The 19842-nt window shown below is 37.4% G+C and overlaps 1 protein-coding gene across 24 annotated transcripts in view; it reads left to right on the top strand.

Annotated features, from left to right (window-relative positions):
* RBFOX2 (RNA binding fox-1 homolog 2) overlaps positions 1 to 19842 on the top strand; it is a 293466-nt gene that overhangs the window by 253640 nt on the left and 19984 nt on the right. For 13 of the 24 annotated variants that reach the window (XR_011566691.1, XM_070789684.1, XM_070789678.1 and 10 more), the window contains 6 exons: positions 1553 to 1606; positions 11359 to 11451; positions 14252 to 14312; positions 17302 to 17355; positions 17514 to 17608; positions 18714 to 18856. Coding sequence is in view for 21 of the 24 variants with exons in the window: in XM_070789684.1 (XP_070645785.1) it covers positions 1553 to 1606; positions 11359 to 11451; positions 14252 to 14312; positions 17302 to 17355; positions 17514 to 17608; positions 18714 to 18856 (500 nt within the window). In the remaining 3 variants the exon portion in view is untranslated. Of the gene's footprint in view, positions 1 to 1552; positions 1607 to 11358; positions 11452 to 14251; positions 14313 to 17301; positions 17356 to 17513; positions 17609 to 18713; positions 18857 to 19342; positions 19449 to 19842 lie in introns of all 24 variants that reach the window. The other 11 variants (XM_070789680.1, XM_070789681.1, XM_070789685.1 and 8 more) reach the window with 4 other exon arrangements.

Raw genomic sequence — 19842 nt, 5'->3', positions numbered from 1 at the left:
AGTATGAGTTATTGGGTTCTCTACCACATTATCAGAGATGGTGTGGAACCGTAGTCTCTGGAGGTCTGTGAAAATGGGTACCTCCTCTTCTGTCAGAAGTGTGTTTTGTCTTGAGGCAGAAAAATAGTCTCCACTGAAGATCGGCCTACGCCAGTTGTCAGTGATTTCTTAAAATGTATCATTCCCTTCCCATCCCTCATTCAGTTTATTCAGTTATTGATTAAAACAGATAGTTTTGTCACCTTATATATATACCTCTCCTCAAAATAATTACTGGGTTTGTATATGCCCCTCCTCAGCTATTTGGCTATCTAGCAACAGATATTTAGGTTTTGTGCTTTTAGCTCTGTTTGATTTTCCTAATGTTGAAGTACTTAACTAATTACAAAATACAGTTATTATTTTAGATGTTCCTGATGAGAGACTTCCCTGGTAGTCTGGTGTTTAAGACTTGTGCTTCCACTGCAGAGGGCACAGGTTTGGTCCCTGGCTGGGGAACTAATATCCCACGTGCCACACAGAAAGTGGCAAATGAATAGAATCATTCATAATGTCCATGAGTGTTTGGTATGCTTGAAAACAGAAATAACACAAATATATATTTATTGATTTGGAAAGTTACTCAGATTTATAAATATATTATAAAGTGTACTAAGTTTAAGGAAAGTAATAAAAGCAATATGTATAGTGTGTCAGATGTCTGTAGTTTTATACAGACACACACATGCCTAAGGAAAGGCTGGGAAGATGATACCAAAATGTTAAGATGGGGTTTCACTGGTAGCTCAGTGATAAAGAGTCCACCTGCCAATGCAAGAGACCCAGGTTCGATCCCTGGTCCTGGAAGATCCCACATGCCACAAGACAGCTAAGTGCCACGGTTGTTGAACCTCCGCTCTAGAGCCCAGGAGCCGCAACTGCTGAGCCCACCCACTGCAACTAGAGAATAGCCCCCGCTCTCCGCAACTAAAGAAAAGCCCACGCAGCAGTGAAGACCCAGCACAGCCAAAAATAAACATTATAAAACATATTTTTTAAAAATGTTAAGATGATGGGATTAAAGATGATCTTAATTTCTGTGCCCCCTTTTCCTTTTTGTTTATCTATATTTTCTGGGCAAATATATCTAAATTTATCTATATTTTTTTTTCAGTGAACATGGTTCACTTTTATTAATTTTTAAAAAAAGAAAGGGAAGAAAAACAGCCTTTGATAGTTTATCTTTCTACTTAGGATTTACTTCTTAAAACAAGCATTTCAAAAGTTAGAGTTGCAGGTAGGAAAACCTCCAGTTTGTCCATGTGAAGAAGCATGTAAGAGGGCGACACTGTGAATGTCTTCTGAAACAGCGTCCACTGTATTTAGGTGGATGATGCGGTGTGAGTGGATCTGAGGAACTGTCAGCTCAATGATGAGGAAAAATCAACTGGTATTGGTCCAATAAGTAAAGGAAAAAAGAAAAAAAACACCTCTTTTTTCAGAAGAAAGTAAAGTATATGAAAAAAAAAGCTGACCATAAGTAAATGCTTTTATTTTACTTTTGTCTCTGCAGCAGTTTGGCAAAATCCTAGATGTAGAAATAATCTTTAATGAACGTGGCTCTAAGGTAAGCTCCATTTCAGCATTGTGTGCTTGGTTTCTTTTAGTTTTATTTAAAATAGTGAGTAGTCAGAAAACTTAAGTTGTTGTTTTAAGCCTGCAAAAAGTGTCCCAGCAATCTAGCTTGATTAGATTACCTCTAATGGCACCCCACTCCAGTACTCTTGCCTGGAAAATCCCATGGAAGGAGGAGCCTGGTAGGCTGCAGTCCATGGGGTCGCTAAGAGTCGGACACGACTGATTGACTTCACTTTCACTTTTCACTTTCATGTATTGGAGAAGGAAATGGCAACCCACTCCAGTGTTCTTGCCTGGAGAATCCCCGGGACGGGGGAGCCTGGTGGGCTGTCATCTCTGGGGTCGCACAGAGTCGGACATGACTGAAGCGACTTAGCAGCAAACAGAAACCAGCAAGTGTCCATGCTTTTTCCTAAATCTTACATTGGAGAGTGATGGGATAAAAATGAGAAGTGTGAGGGGAGAGTGTGGCTGTGAGGAAGAAAGTCTGCCAGAGACACCAGTCCTTTCTCAGATTTAAATCTGGCCTAAGCTTCTTATTTTAAAGGACAAGAGAGGGACTTCCAGACAGTTCAGTGGTTAAAACTCCACACTTCTACTGCAGGGTGCATGGGTTCCATCCCTGGTCAGAGAACTAAGATCCCACATGCCGTGGACACAGCCAGAAAAATAAAAATAATAAAGGATGAGAGAGAGAGATGACAGAAAAAAAGTTAAATTCTGTGAGAATTCTAGTCAGAATTCTACCGGAACAATTCAGCTTTGAAAAATAGAACTTCAAAATTACATACTTCGAAGAAATTTAATATTTCAGTTATTCAGTTGACTTGCTGTCTCTGTTCGGGAAATTTTGACAAAGCTTAAACACAAGGAGAAGAGATTCCGGTATTCACTGTGGATTTCCTCCTTTAAGTTATACCCAGATGCAAGCTTCAAGACTGAGACTTGAGACTGAGAGTCATGTTAGTTCAGTTACAAATGAGTTGGGAGTGTTTCACGTGAGAATGGGCATAGTGATTTACCTAATAATTTACTGTTTTAAATTCCCAATCCATATGATTTAGAATTCTGTCCCCTAAAATAAGCAGCAGCGCTTTTAGAAATGAGGGAATGGTAACGTGGTGTTGTGAAAAAATATTTGATGAACTGAATTTCATAAAGTTTTATTTGAGAATTTTTCTTCCTCCTCAGCAAATGGAATATACACCACAGACACAGTCAGATGTGGGCCAGGCTTATAAATATTAACCTTGTTACATTTCATTCTATTTGCACTTCTAGGTTAGACCAATTTTTTAAATTAATTTTCCTTTGGTCATCTCTGCTAAACTTTGAACATAGCCCTTCACTATGATTTAATCTCTTAAGAATGTAATTTGAGAAAAGCTGAAGTAAATAAATGAGCTAATATTTGCCTGTCTTCAGTTTCTTACTCCAAGTTCACCATACTCTGGGAACTGATAACATACCTACAGAGTTGTATGTATTAATACTTTGTGCCCCCATCTGTGCTAATACAAATGTATGATTATTATTCCCTTCCTTTAGAGAATGCATCAACACTGTAAGTGTTTAATTCTGACTATAATAATTTATTTGTTAATTATTAAAGAGGTCATTATATTCTTAAGCTTTTAGTTTTCAGTTAAAACAAAAAAAGATTAAAGATTAATATGCCTATACAGAACTTTCTCCAGCACTTAACTTGGTAAGTATTTTTGAAGAGAAATCTGTTCAAAGCGTAACCAGTAAAACTATTTATACTTGTAATTGCCTCACAGTGGATTTCTATGCTTTTGTTGTATAGATTGCTGTTATCTTTTGTGAACTTTTTAGATACAAGGTGGAAAAATGACGATGGTTTAAGAGATGAGAAGCACATGGATGTGAAATAAATAGGTGAAGATTATTGACCACATACATTGTTTATCTAAACCAGTGGTTTAAATGTTTTTGGTTTTAGGTGTATGCACTTAAAATACTCTTAGCTAGACTCTAACAGCCGGAAGCCCAATAAAATTCTATCAGGCATTGAGGACTTGCTCCTTACCAAGAAAATAATTTGAATTCTTGTGAAGCAAAGGAAATTGATCTTTCTAAGGCTTCTTTCACTGACTTCAAGGATTTGCCTATTACCAAAAATTTTTTAATGTATCCAATTCAATTCCTTCTCCCCTGTAGTTTCCATTTAAAATGACACAAGCCTGCCTTTCTCTTTGGGGGATCTAAAAGTATATGCTCCTTCTCTCAGCTTATGCTGTGTCCTCACTGCCCCTTTGTCTTTGGGCTACTGAAGGGTAGACAGACTACGTACTGATTGGAAAATGTGTTAAAGAACAAAATTTAGAATTGCCTTGCACCTGCCTTCCAGCACTGATACAAAACCTGTCTTCATCCTTTGCCCTTCCTAACTGTTACCCAGTTCTTTTATGGAATAGGCTTATTAATAGAGATTTATTTTGGAGTCAAAACCTAGATGCCTCTTCCGGGATCCACCTAAGATAAAGTAATGAGTACTTTGGTTTTTGTAAATTAAGTTTAGTTTCTCATTTCTTTTGTGTCTGGACTTGACTATAAAATTACCACATGTCTTGGAAGGAACCAGAGAAAAGGAGACTTATATTTTTAGCTAAGAATTGCTCAGTCTTTTAACAGAGTGCTTTTCTATACAGAAATTAGCTTTATTGAACTTTTTCTGAAGCAATAATGGAAAATCTGACAAGTTTTTAGACATAAGTAATACTTACATGTAAAACAATATTTAACCAAATGGCTGCAAGACAAAAAGCATCTCTTTATTGCCATGTCTTATTTTTTATGAGAATGTTGGACCCGAGTTTGAGAGTGCTGCTGCTGTTGCTGCTGCTAAGTCGCTTCAGTCGTGTCCGACACTGTGCGACCCCAGAGACGGCAGCCCACCAGGCTCCCCCATCCCTGGGATTCTCCAGGCAAGAACACTGGAGTGGGCTGCCATTTCGTTCTCCAATGGGTTTGAGAATATACCCCTTTAAAAACAAAATGAACACTTTTGCTGCCATGCCTGTTTCTTCCCTGCCTACCAATAGCCTACCTTTTTAGCTTGCCTGGGCAGTAGGATTTCTGTGTTCCAGAAAGTAGTTGCTTCTTTGTTGTTGACTACTTTCCTTTTTTCTCCTTTGACCTGCATATTCTGAATTTGGCTATTATGAAATGAATTTATTTCATTAACATGCATATACATATATATTTATTTAAATTATTTCATGTGTTTTTTTTTAATCTTCCTTTTACCCCCTACTCCTTTGTACAAAGTCACCTGTATTTAATTTTCTATGATTAACTGAAATAAAGATAGACTGTCCTTTTGAAAATGTTCAATTAGGATATATGATGAAAAATGGTATCCCTACCAAAAAAATTAACTAATGTACTCAAACAGAATCTAGAAAATGATTATACAGATATGCATAGCTTTATTGATCCTCCATATTTCACCAGTCATGACAAAGTATTAATACAAACAATAAGAAGATAATGTATGGCAAGAGCAGCCATATATCCTAGTTTATACCTAGTTGTTCTAGTTTATACCTGTTGTTTTAGCATAATTGTTAATATCCCGTTTCTCCCTCAAAGTGTCTTAGTTTGAACAGTAAATTATATTTTCACTCTCCTCATAGATCCTTTAAGTAAGAATTTTTTAAAAGCACCCTTTAAAAAATCATTATAAAAGGAAAACATGATGTTTAATGAGAAGGGGGGCATATATAGTTCATTAGAGAGATTATTCACAATATTCTCATGTATTTCCTTCCAGTCGTTTTTCTTAACATAGAATCTTTTTTTTTTTTTGTATTGGAGTACAGCCAGTTAACAGTGTTGTGATGGTTTCAGGTGAACAGTGAAGGGACTCAGCCATACATATACATGCATCCATTCTCCCCCAAACTCATCTCCCATTCAGGCTGCCACGTAACATTGAGCAGAGTTTCTTGTGCTATACAGTAGGTTCTTGGTGGTTAGCCATTTTAAATATAGCAATCTCACATAGAATCTTAAACAGAACTCTTAAAGGTCACCTAGTTCAACAACCAATGCTCTTGACCTTGTACTGTCTACTAGACACTTTCAATGACTGAGTAGTTTTTCAAAAATTTATTCTATTGTTGAAATTCAGACCTTCCACAATCCTGTTCGCCATCACCCAGCCCTATAGCAATTCATTTGTGATAATTATCAAGCTTATTTTAAAAGAAATACACAGATTCTAACATTTAGATTTTCCACTGAGTTTTGTCAACATACTTTGCAGTACAGTTACTACTTTTGAAGGGACGTGTCTTACAGATACTGATTGTGTAGAAGCTCTGCACTTCCTCAGACAGTGTTGATTATTAAGTCCACTAAAGGACTGCAAAATAGAGCACAGCAACAATTACTGAGACTTCTAGTGGATTTTTAGTTAATGTGTTCTCATTACTTCTCTCAGGTGGCTTTCTGGAATGATGGGAATCTGGGTTTGGGTTAAGCTATAGTTTAGACTGGAGTTTGGGGAAAAAAAATGTTTATTCCCATTCCTCAAACATGAGAAGTGTGCTGTAATGTCTCTCCTATTTCCCTGGCTCTTGATTTTATGCAAAGGGAAATTATTTATTTCTAAATATGGTCGAAAGACTGTCTTTGAAATTGCACTAAGTAGGCCTTTGTGATTTTTGGTAAAATTTGATGGGTAATGCTGAAATGAAATGTTTTCATTATATTTAAAACTGAATTAACAGTGCATGTAATTCCAAAAGTCTTAGTTTATTTTCTTTTGTTACCATTTTATGGGTTTTAGTTTTATTTTTCTTTTATTTATTTTTTAATTTCTGTGTTCTGGCCATACCCAGGAGAACCATCTGCTTTTGATTTCTCCCTTAAAAGTTACATGGTAAATTTTCTTTCTCATTCTTCTGAGATGGAAAAATTCAAAGATTATACAAATTTTAAGATATTTTTACAATGCTCATCCTATTGCTTGTTATTTATTGCAGCCTGAGGCCAGACTAAAAAGGTAACAGTTATTCGGCTCCTGTGTGCCCTTGATGACAAATGGATGTCAAGGCAGATAGTAAAATTTTTGTCACACTCTGTCGAAGTTTTAACCACGACCATACACCTGATAAATACAGCATCTCTTAATTTTCAAAAGACAGCTAAGATAGCTGGTAAATCATGAATGGAACACTGATAAGTTTAAATTATTAACATAGAAGAGCTTTGGGAGCTGAGAACCTTTGGTAAGAGTATTGTCCAGTGCAGTGGCCATACTGACCATTTGACATGTGGCAAGTCTAAATTGAGGATGTGCTCTAAGTATAAAATAGATGCCAATTTCAAAGACTTAGATCAAAAAAAGAATCTTAAACATCTCACTAGTAGTGGTTTTATAATGATGCCATGTTACAGTTATGTCATATATACTGGCTTAAATAAAATACATTATTGAAATTTATTTCACATATTTTTACTTTACTGTAGCTAGAAGAAAATTTGAAATTATATATGTGGCGTATGTTACATTTTATCAGATAGTTCTGGTACAGGCAAATGTGTCAACATAATTTTTTAAATTAAAAATAAAACTTTACTTTTTGTTTATCTGTTCTTTATCTTCTTACATACCTTAAATAGTTACTCTTGTTAAGAGTCTGTGACTATTTGGAGAGTTGCTACATTTTCCTATTTGATAAATGTATGATCATTTTGAAGGTCTTCTAAGGAAAACATTGGGTTTAGACATGATTGTATGAATTTTTTTTCGAAGTAAGAGATCCAAATGACCAGACTTAATATGAATTAGATTTCTAAGAATAAAGAGACATTAAGCATAATTGCGTGGAAGCGAGTTTTACTGTTAGTAACTTTATTATAAGTCTGTGAATATCCTTAGCTCAATTCCTGGCACATTTTCAAAAATGGGTAAATTGTATTAAAGGAGTGGTACTTTAAATTTTTTTCAAACTTTGAGTTAATTTTCATAAAACCAAATTGTAAATGTGACAGATAAGCAGGTAGGAAGCTGAGTTGATGGAAAATCCCCTGTTTGAAATTTCCACTCAAGACAAAAGTACTTAAGAACAATACTCCAAAAATGCTGGTGATGCTTCTCCCCTTCCTTATCACAGACCTTAATCCTGAGAGGTATATCCTAATTTCCTAGTGCTTCTGAACAAATTATCACAAACACGGTGGCTTAATACCACACAGATTTATTATCTTGCAGTTCCAGAGATCGGAAGTCCAAAGAGGGTCTCACTAGGCTAAAATCAAGGTGTCAGCGGCTGTTTCCTTCAGGTGGCGCTAAGCGATGGATGCTCCACTGCCTGCCTTGGTCAGCTTCTGGAGGCAGCCCACATTCCTTGGCCTGTAAGCCCCCCTTGCACCTTTAAAGTCAGCAATGGCCAGCCCAGGCTTTCTATTCTGACTCTCTTTTCCTCTTTCACTTGTAAGCACCCTTGCGATTACATTGGGTTCACCTGGATAATCCATGATCATCTCCCTATCTCAGGGTCATTAATTTAATCATGTCTGCAGAACCCCTTCTGCCCTGTTAAGAGAACACATTCACAGGGGATTAGGGCATGGACAGCTGGGGGGCTGTTTCTCTGCCTGACACAAGGTCTGTTTACCTTCGAAGGAAAGAAAGAAATCCTCTTAACTCTTGTGTTTCCTATCAAGAAGTCCCAAAATTATCAACAAGACCTTCTTCCTCCTCTTATGTTAGTAAATATGCCTGTAAAGATGGCTTCATTTTTAAGTCTTTGGTACCTTAATTAGAATTTCCTTTAGTTTATAAGTACCTTTCCTTATAAAATATTTTAAAAGCATTTAAAAGTGAAATTTTGTTCCAGAATACTAAAGTCATATTGAAAAAAATCTTACATATGTAGGCTTCAATGTTAAACTTTGTCATTTGCTGACCATGAGCTGCCAATGCTTATGATACCATGCAGCCACTGTGTCACAGATGGCCCATCAACACATTACAGAAAGGAGGATCATAGAACACATTTAACAATTAGATTTGAAAGCAGAAATTTAAAAAACTGTGGGACTAATGTAAGTTAGTCAGTGGAATTCAGAACTTAGATTTCGAAGCGTAATTTCTAATTTTCTCAGCATTAGCTGTAGAAAAAAAACTACGCAGAAGCAAGAAGACCTTGCTGTTGCTCTGGGCCTTGTTGATGCTTGAGTCCTTAACCTCAGGTTGACTCCATGTCTTTACTTCAAAAGGAGACCAATAGGTTAATCCTTTCTACCCATGGGTGTATTTAAAAGACAAGTATGTATGTATGTATATACATACTTGGGTATATAGATACAGATAGTCAATGCTAGAATTAAAAACTTAGGTGCTAGTTGGATATCAGATAATTTATAGTTCACTAACTTAATCGAAGGTATCAAATGTATGAGGCTGTGACAATCAGTTGAAATACAGATTATAGTACTTCTAAAATGTGATACAAAACCTCATCACAACCTGCAACCTTTTTTAAAAGATTTGACTTTCCTATTGGAGGGCTCTCCAGGATTGAAGAACTGGCTTCCTGCCTTTATCAGATGCTAGTGTGACAGATGGAATAATTCATTAGTAGCTTGTCCTTGTACAACTTGAGTTGTCAAAGTGGCTATAACATCTTGATATCAAAATTTGTTTCTGAAAATGAGTTCCCATTGATATTTTCAACACATATACATTTTAAAGGAACATTTTTAATTAAAATTACCCATAGTATTACATACTAAGCTACATATTTTTTACAAAAATATTCTTTTCAGCTTAGCATTTCACTTTCTAGATATCCAGATTGAAGGTGGAGGTAATCCATTGGAATCCTCCACGGATTGCTACCCAGTCGTATAATCATGTAGATGCTGAGTCATCAGATCCTTTGGAATGATGAAATTGCTTTTATAAAATCTTATCAAACAGTGCACATTGTCGGCCATCTCAGTTAAGAATATGCATCATATATACAGGTGTGCTCATGGATTAAGCAGCAAAGCAGAACTTAAGTACAAATAAAGGGTTCAGGTTATCCTACAATGGAATATTCAAAGAATGGTAGAGGGACAGTGAAGCTATTGAAAAATGAAGACTGTCTCCAAAAATTCTAAGTTACCACTCTACAGAGGTAAATAGCGAGAAATTGTTATAGTTGCTGAGTGGAGAGACAAGGGCAAAGCACCTAGAAGGAAGCTGATGTCGTGCTTTTTGAAATAGTCCTGCTGCTGCTGCTGCTGCTAAGTCACTTCAGTCGTGTCCGACTCTGTGCGACCCCATAGACGGCAGCCCACCAGGCTCTGCTGTCCCTGGGATTCTCTAGGCAAGAACCCTGGAGTGGGTTGCCATTGCCTTCTCCATTGTGTGAAAGTGAAAAGTGAAAGTGAAGTCTCTCAGTCGTGTCCGACTCGCAGGGACCCCATGGATTGCAGCCTACCAGGCTCCTCCGTCCATGGGATTTTCCAGGCAAGAATACTGGAGTGACTTGCCATATCCTGCTGGTGTTGAAATTGGAAGTAGGATGATGACCCAGACTGGCTTTTCAGATATCGTGTGAACAAAGGAAGTACAGGAAGTGGCATCCCACTGCAGTATTCTCACCTGGAGAGTCCCGTGGACTGAGGAGCCCGGCGGCTGTAGTCCACAGGATCGCAGCGTCTGAGGCGACTGAAGCGACAGCACGCGCACATACTCACAAAGGCGCACAGTGGGTCCGCTCCCCGGCCTCCTGCGTTTTCTGCTTGACGAATTAAAGCTTCATGGTCTGTTTGTTTTCCAGCATCTATGGTGGACAAATAAATTAATCCTATTGCTGTTCTGTGGTATTCTTTCCTGTTGAATAGTATGCAGTTCATGTCACTAACTAGATCTCATTCCCACTGTCTTTTGACTATTCCTTTTCTCTCTACATATGGAAAAAAACGAACACGTTGAGTAGGCTTCAACAGATGTATAATTTAGGCAGATCTGGATAAGCAGTTTCTGAACTCCAGCTGAACATATTCTTACTCTTGTGTCAATCTGTTTGTTTAAAATTCACATTGAAGAAAAGTTATAATTGACCACTGCCTAATGGTCTTTTCATTTGCTTAGACGAACATGAGTGCTCTCTTCTCCCATACCCAGTACCCATGAATCAAATATCCACACTATGTCTTAAATTATTCCGTTCCCAGAGGAATTGATGGTGCTGTAAGCCATAGGCCAAGTGGAGCTAAAATGGTTAGACCTCCTAACAAATGCATTTTATGAAGCTGGCACCCAAATATCAAGCTTCATATAGAAGTTGCTGAGGAATAATAGATTTGATTATTTTTTAGTATTAGATAAAGGGACATGTACATTAACAACATGAAATGAGAAAGATAGGATTATTTTTAAATGTTCAGATTCTCAGTTGACTAGTTTGACCCGAGTAACTCTATACCTCAGTTTTGGTCTGGCCTCACATGCTTTTTGTTTTATTTCATTATTATTATTGTTGTTAATCACATTATTACTATTATCACTACTACTATAGTTCTTTATCCTTTTATTGGATTTCATTTCCCTTTACAAAACATGCATGGACCAACAATGTGACTTTGGGAGAGTATTGCTGAGTTGTTGCTGACGTCAGTTTCATACTGTGATATTTTTTTTCTATTTACCAAGAGATGAGTACTTCAATATAACGATGTGCATGTTTTCCCCCCTTCTCCCGCTGCATGCAGGGATTCGGGTTCGTAACTTTCGAGAATAGTGCTGATGCAGACAGGGCCAGGGAGAAATTACACGGCACCGTGGTAGAGGGCCGTAAAATCGAGGTGCATGTCTTCAATAATTCAACTTCTGGTTTATATTTTTATTTCTCTTTTTATGTATTGCCTCACTTATTTCACATTTGGAACCCTGTCTTGTTTGTGGTGTGTGTATTGTGTCTCTGTGTCCTTCACTTTCTTGCACTAAAATGCTGTAAAAGTAACACTTCTATTCTCCCTCCCCCCCATTTTTGGTTGTTTGGGGGTTTTCCTTTCAATTTACCTGTGTGCGAATGTATATGTATTTGATTTCATTTACTTTTTTCCTCCGAGATGTTCATCCTTCTACTCTTTTGATTTTTTTCCTTTGCTTCAGTTTGCGAGACTCTGAAGTCCTGTAATCAGGCCAAAATAAAACTAACGTTGAAAACGTCTAAAAACTGTCCAGTTTAGAAATGTGTCCTGTAATGAATCAAGGGGCCAGCCAGTATCCTGTCTCTCTTGGGAGTCCAGTTTGCCTCCACCTGCGTGTAATAAGTAAGGAATAAAAGATCTTAGAGGTTGGGAGGTAGGGAGGAAAGAATCCAAAACTCATGTGGTTTTTAAATATATTTAATATCCAGAATTTCAGCAATTACTGGATTAAATTCTCCAGCAGAGGGTTGGGTGGCCACCTGTAGCATGCACTAAAACTGAGACTGAGTTGGCCACCTGGTACTCACTGGCCCTTTTCATCACGCAGTGAAGGTTAACTGGCTCCTTTCCCCTTTCCCAGTTTTTAAAAGTATGAAATATAAAAGCCACCATTTTGAGTAAGATGTCTGCATATTTTGCTTTTTTTCCCCCCTCCCTTTCCAATGGTTTAGCATTTAGGGCCCTTCACTTGACTCACTCTTTCCATGGTAACTATACACAATGCTGGCGATGGTGCCCGTTGGCGGTAAGTGAAACCAAAGCACTGGAGAAGAAGCTTTTTAAAAATGTAATTACAAACAAATAAGAAAGAAAAAGTCCATCTGCCATCTCACATTAACACTACAAAATGTGATTTGACTTGTTCCTCTTCCTTTTCCTTTCCCCCTTTTATTTTCAATGCTGTTGAGTAATGCCGCCTGGACTCTGGATGTACATATTGTTTTGTAGCCGTCTGAGCTGTTTGAGTACTGACGTCATGGTGATTTTTTTCCCCTTGCACATCTTACTCAGAGTTACTGAACTCCAGTTTGGCTGGTTTTATTAATGCACTTCCTGCCCCTACTTCCTTTCCTCCTTTTCCTCTTTCCCAGACCTCTGTTTGTAGCTATGACTGTCCCTTCTTTGCCCTTGACAGCTCTCTCTCCTGCCCGTGACAGCCTTCCTGACTTTCTCTCTTCTCTTCCCTTGCGTTTTGTTCTCCTGACCCACTCTCTCTTCCTATCCTCCTCCCTAGTCCTCCCCGCCCCTTCTCTGTTCTGTGCAGCTATTGGTCTCTTTGCTGACTGGTGGTTTCTGATTGGTTCTGGCCATTTTTCCTTTAAGTGCTTGGGTGCTTTCTGCTCTAGCAGCTAGTAGAAGCTCTTGCCCCATTCTAATCCTTGTCTGTGAGAGCCTCGCTCTTCACTTTCTCCCGTCTTTCCAAAATTGATTGTTTTTTTTCTTTCTTTTATTTGTGTGTGTGTGTTTTTTAACTGCATGCTCTCAGTCTCATCATTGTTGTATCCCATTCTTTCTTTTTAAATGTGAAATGTTGGTATGATTTTGTGGGCAAACTAGAGTAAATGAAGTTTCAAGCTCTTTTCCTCACATAGGAAGGTGATCACTATACCAATCTTAAAAAAACACAAAACAGTTTTGGTTCCAACTTCACCTAAAATTGGTGGAGTTTTTGCTAGCAAATTTATTGCTATTCAAATTTAACATAATATAAATCCCCAGAGTGAAATAAAACATATTTTGTATAATTTTTATGTTTTATAATTATTTTAAAAACTGGTCTATTTCTATGTACCTGACAACATAGTGTATAACCAGGTTCTATGGTAAGACTCTACCCTCCTTGCAAGAACTTGGAAGCTGATTCTGACACTGGACTGACTACAGGATCCTGGCTTCCAAGCCCCATTCATCTTTTCTTTATCAGCACCATCTTTATAATGCCTCTTTACCTTAGCACTGAGAATGTTTTAATTATGCAGTTCTGTAATGAGGGTAGAGAGTACCATAAAACAAAAGAAACATAAAGCTTTATTTTTTTTTCAATTCTTTTTAAGTGCCTGATTCAACAGCCTTCTGAAAACTTTCTTCTTAAATGAGTAGGGCACATAATCTAGAAAATTCAAAATAGTCCTAAAACCTGTCAACATAGGAATTTAAGTTCCTATACTTTTTTTTTCCAAACAGTAAAATTTTATACAAGCATGTAAACAATGATCAGATCCACAGATTTTTTTTCTCCTATCTTCCTGTAAATCTGTTTCCTGAACCAATATAGCAAGCCTCTGTTTTATTAATGAACTTCAAAGTTCACATGCAAACAGGGCTCTTTCCAATTTTTTCCGTAATTTCCTCAGTGCAGAGACTTCTCTGTTAAAAGATCTCCAAAGAACTTGCAAATGTACTTTTTCTTTGGAGTCCTAGATGGTAAAGTTGCCCTAGTTTTCCATTTGAAGACCAAGAAACTGTATTTTACTCTTGTTAGCCTCATTTAATGAACACTTTAATTAAAATACTATATATTAATATTTTATATTGCTATATTAATTATTTAAATAAATTATCTCTGAAATTTGCATTGTAAACTGAATACTTTGTTATTGAATAAGCACCTCCATGTTCCCTAATGTGGTCTCCTTCCTCCCTGTCCCCCCTTTCTACTTTGTACCTGTAGGTGAATAATGCTACAGCACGTGTAATGACCAATAAGAAGATGGTCACACCATATGCAAATGGTAAGAGGTTACGAATCATCTTCAGAAAAATGTCACTTACGTCATCTATTCTTGTATAGATATATGAACTTTTCACAAACATCAAAGACTTCTTGATTTCAGTCTTCAATTTTTTTCATGTACATTGTAGTATTTTTTTTACCTGGCAGAGTTAATTTTTATAAATTACCTTTTTGGTTTTTTTAATTATTACAGTCTTAGTCTCAGTAAAATCCATGTTATATAGTGTGAACATGTCATTTGAGATTTCTGCTCAAAACCCTCTTTTAGCTGCTGAAGTTCTTTGTAATATGTTAGGCTTGTTCAAGATCTTACTTATCTGAATATGAGTGGAATAATTCTTGACCTCTTGTTCTCCTTTTAAAGGAATGCTCTAGAAGTAATAGCCACGGGGTATGTGTGTGTGTAAAAATAAAAGTATTTTATATTTCATGGTTATATGTTATGTAGTGAGTTGTATAAATGTTTCTCATTAAGAGGGAATTTTTCTATAAATATTTTATTTAACAAAAACAGAACTTCTGCTTCAGTTGTCAACGTTAATCTAGATTCATGTTACCTGAGTAAGACAGGATATAATTTTAATCTATAGCACAAGAGTAGTTTTGCACACTGTGTTCCACAGGACCATCTTTGGAGGGGAAAGAAAACTGAATGGACTGGGTCTTTAGGCCCATGGCTCTACTTTGAAGAACCTCATTCACATTGTATATTTTAGAGTTCTGCATGAGATTTTATCTAGAGTAAAAAGAAGAGTTTCTCCCTCTTTTGCTAGAGTATGATAGTATGTGCTGGTAATGTCTTAAGTCAAGAAGAAGTGTATTAGTTGGCCTTCAATAAATATGTGTAGCTCAGCTTTTCAAATAGAGTATAGTATACCTTGCATTTATTAGCATAACTTGCATTTTCCTTAGACATTTTACTAGTGGTATATCTTGGGATACCGTCACCTTCCAAGTTACATTTTGTTTTCTTCTTTTCACTGCTTCACAAAAACAAGTTTTTGCAATTTTGATTTTTTAAAAATCAAACTTAAACAAAATAAGGAGAGACAAAGTATGTCGGATTCCCTTTAGATCCAGTGGGACAGACAGAGCTACTGACGAATTGAGAAGACAGGAACTCTCCTGTTAATCTGTCTCTCCATTTTACTCTGTGACAGTGGGCCAGTTTCCCAACCCATTTCTGTTTTCACCACTATCAAGTGGCAGCCAGAATTTTAGCACCACCAGGCTCTTCTTTAGAAGTCATCAAAATCCAGCCCTCTTAGCTTATTCTTCAGGAAGTAAAGCCCAGGGAAATATAATATTGATACTTGCTCATTGTCCCAGAAGTGGTGTCTGTCTTATCACTCTTTTTCAGTTTTGTGAAAATCAAGTGACATAAACGCCCGTAAAAATACATTGTAAAGTGTACAAAACTAAACATATTCAAGCTTTTGTTGACAGTATTCCATTATTATCATGTGCATCCATTGTACGCATTTAAAGGGAGTGCTTAAGTAGTAGTGCCACTGATAGAAAAGGAAAAGTTCACTTTTTAATATTATTCTAAATCACTACTCAAGCCTACTGGAGGCAGACTTTAGAAACCTTCAGCTGCTGTGTTAGAGATTCTGCGAAGAGCACGCTAGGTGCTTTCTGGTGAATTCTCAGCATGTTCTTACTGGCTTTGAGTCTCCTGACTTGTCTAACAATGCAGAACATTGGTGCTTTTACAACTCCAGTAGGATTTGAAGACAAATTTTGAAATTTTCATGCAGAATAGTGAAGAGGCATGTCTATAAGCACATGAAATAATGAATGGGGGATTGGAATGATTCCAAATGAATGGGTTTTCTCTTGAGTAATGTCTTTGCTTATAGTCATTTAAATCTGGTGATTGGCCTTTTCATCTTTCCAGTCGCATATTTATAGAGTAGCAGTGACACAATGTTACAATGTTATAAAAACCAAAGGGCCAATTTTTCAGAAAAATAAAATGGCTTTATTTATTTATAAAAATTTTATAAATGTTATAAAATGATAAAATTCAAGAAATACTTATTAAGCTTTTTCATGTAGAATGCTACTCTATCAGTGGGCAATAGAACATTTCTCTTTTTTTTTTTTTTTTTACCACTTACCATATTCCTATAAATATAAAAAAGGAAATGTAGAAATTAAAGTGACATCAAACCTAATGTTGTTTAGAAATACTTAAAATATTTACACTAATGTTCTGTAGTGGTCTTATATTCTTTAGCTTAAAAGTCTGATTAATGTACATATGCTTCTTATAAATTAAAATCTCAGAAGACATGCACCAAAGTTAGGAACATACCTTGAATTTTATCATTGCATGTCTCTCCTTTGTGACTTAGTTAAACTCCAGTGAAATCCCAATGGGAAATCCCAATGAAAGAAAATTTCCGTTTACCCAGAATACCATTAGCATGCTATAAATAAATGAACAGGGAGTTCAGAGGTCCAGGTCAGATTTGAACTCAGTCAAAGGATACTGTTTTATAATAAAACAGCTAGAGTAGTAAACAATGTCAAGATGATATATAAGACAGTGCATCACAGTGGGATACCAAATTCCATATATTGTGCCTTTTTCCCTTCTTCTAAACAAGGACTAGGTCATTTAGCAGTTCTGTGAGAGACAGTATACAAAACCCCCAGGATTTATTTGTATTTCTTTTTCCTTCTCTCATTCCCTCTCCATCTTCCTTCCTTCCTCCCTTCCAATTTTTTTCTCACCTCCTCTTTCCCCTACCACCTCTCCCTCTGCCAAATCTTCATTATCCTTTCACTGTGCTAGTCCTGCTTAAAGAGGGTCAGGTCCAAAAATACCATCACCCTCTCATGTAAACCCCCACCGGCATCCTAAAAAGAAGATGGTACCAGGCAAGAATGAATCCAGAGCATCTGAAGCCCTCCTTTACCTTCTGTCTGTTCCTCATGTAGTCATAAACATTTGCTCACTGTCCTCTCTTCCATTTCAGGTTGGAAATTAAGCCCAGTAGTTGGAGCTGTATATGGCCCTGAGTTGTATGCAGGTAGTATTTAAGCTAATTTTTCCATTTGTGCTATTTACATATATTTATATTTATATATATATATATATATATATATATATATATAAAAATCTATTGTTTTTCACTTTCCTACTCCTTAGTAATCTTTTTGCACCTTTTCATTTCCTAAATACACTTAGCATCCAGCTTCCAAGCAGATGTGTCCCTAGGCAACGACGCAGCCGTGCCCCTGTCAGGAAGAGGGGGCATCAACACTTACATTCCTTTAATCAGTAAGTAGCCTATGTTGACCTGGCTTGGAGTTTGAGAGTTTGACTGTTGTGAGTAAACAGTGAGGTACTGGTCCTTTTGTCCCCCCAAATACACGTAACTGAAAAGGAGGCATTCATGAGAGAGTTAAATACTATCATTAATGCCCTGTCCTATGCTAGAATCTTACTAGCCTGTGCTAGAATCTTTTTGATCAAATGTTAAGATGGCCACAAAGCACAAATAGTCGGAAAAGGTAGAAGAGGATGAGGACACATAAAGAAAATTTTAGTTCTGCACTTTGTAATGAAGCAAACAAAGAAGGGATTATTGGTGGAACGTGTTGTACATGCTATCTGCAAGTCAGCTCTGGGCTTGAATAGAATACCACTCAAATGCCGCTCCAGTTTTATTGATTATTCTCAGCTCTGTTGGTATCTCTAAAGTCATTTTGACCTGAGCTATTTAGCTCCAGCAAGAGATATAATTAAACAGAGTTCAGTGGATATGGAATCAATGTCCCCGCATGCTTTCCAGAGGATAGCACACTTAAAACAGGCCCTTAGAGAATGTCTGCCTCTTGAAAGCACACAAGGCTGCAGGGGAGAGGCAGTTTCCTTCTCACCTCTCATTTCTGGATTGAAACATGTTAGATAAAGAGAAAGGTGGACTCATGACGTGTCTGAGACTATTTAGTGTGCCTTGGAATGTGGCAGCATGTCAAAGCACAAAAGGATATTCTTATGAAAAATAATTATTTAAATTGATGTAATAACATCTGAAATAAGATTAATAATCAGTCAGTGAAAGAGTTTATATCAAACAACTTAAACTGGCTGTAGAAATGAAAAGTCTTGTCTGCATTATGGCAGCAGTTCTCGAGTTTCTTGACCTATTTCTCATCAGCTTGCATTGTAAGGCCAAAATTGGGAAGGAACAAAGAAACTCATGATTTGTGATAAGTGAGGCATGGTGTCAATGAGTTATGGCATATCGTATATTTCCATTTCATTTTGGGAAAAGTTGTAATGTGGGGGTATCTTTTCATCTTTCCTGTAATTGTTGTATAGCAGGTTGTGATGTTATACGTGCTGCTGAATGCAAGTTGACATTTCTGTCATATTTTGGGTCTCCCTTTAGTTCCTGGCTTCCCTTACCCAACTGCAGCCACCACGGCGGCCGCTTTCAGAGGAGCCCACCTGAGGGGCAGAGGGCGGACGGTATATGGCGCAGTCCGAGCGGTACCTCCAGCAGCCATTCCCGCCTATCCAGGGTAAGCAGTAGATTCCCAAATAAGCAACTGGATAAAACCAGAATACCATGGCCCTCTTATAACTTCTAGGATGTTGCCGTGCCACATAGTAGAGATTCTTTGAATATTTGCAAATTAACAGATTAGATGACAAGAACCATACCATTGTCAGAATGTAACAGAATATCAATGCATTATATAAATCTTCATCTTGGCCACCTTAAGCCCTCACAGTAGTGGCTTAAGACAGTAGCCAGAACTGTCTTGTGTTCACTAGCAGTGTGTTGGCATGGAGTTCACTCAGCATCGCACGAATTTGGATTAACACTCCTGCAGAAAACCAAACTAGGAGCTCAAGATTGTAGCGCAAGACTGCGTCTGCTGGGCTCACCCCTCCCCACCACCCTTGCTGGGCTGAGGCTCTCACATGTGCCCTCCCTTGTGGTTTCACTGCCTGGTGGTGAGCAGCAGAGCTAGTTACCCACAATGGATTTGCTTTCTTTGTAGGAGACGGATTAAAAGAGGTTAATTCAAAGATGAACCAAGTCCAATTGAATCAAGGGAGAAAGGGAGAAGTAGGAAGAATTAAACCACAGTTGGCTTCTGAATGATGGTAAACAACTAACGGAGCTGAGCATCCTTCACCCTTTGATTTTTGTACGGAGGGTGTCTCATGCAGTGGAATGATTCCATAGCAACAAATAAATCCTTTGTTACTGAATATGGGGGAGAAGGAGTGAAGATGGCAGGTTTTGATTTCTGTTGTTTCTCAAGGCCAGCCTACAATGTATATTTTTATATAAAAAGTGGACTTTTATAAGTTAGTTGTATCAGGACTTTCTTCAAAGTTGTGACGTTTGTGTTCCTCTTCTTTTTTCTGCCTGTGACAGGTTTTTTTCGCATATACTTACTGAAGAATAAACAGTGGCAGAGCAGCCTGTTCATTGCTACTTAGTAAAAATGTAAAGGGAAAGAGCCTCCTTTGTAGGTCCTTTTCTGACAGCAAA

This window comes from Bos indicus, chromosome 5 (genome assembly GCF_029378745.1).
Source record: "Bos indicus isolate NIAB-ARS_2022 breed Sahiwal x Tharparkar chromosome 5, NIAB-ARS_B.indTharparkar_mat_pri_1.0, whole genome shotgun sequence".
NCBI lineage: Eukaryota > Metazoa > Chordata > Mammalia > Artiodactyla > Bovidae > Bos > Bos indicus.
This window is presented reverse-complemented; position numbering and strand designations above follow the sequence as displayed.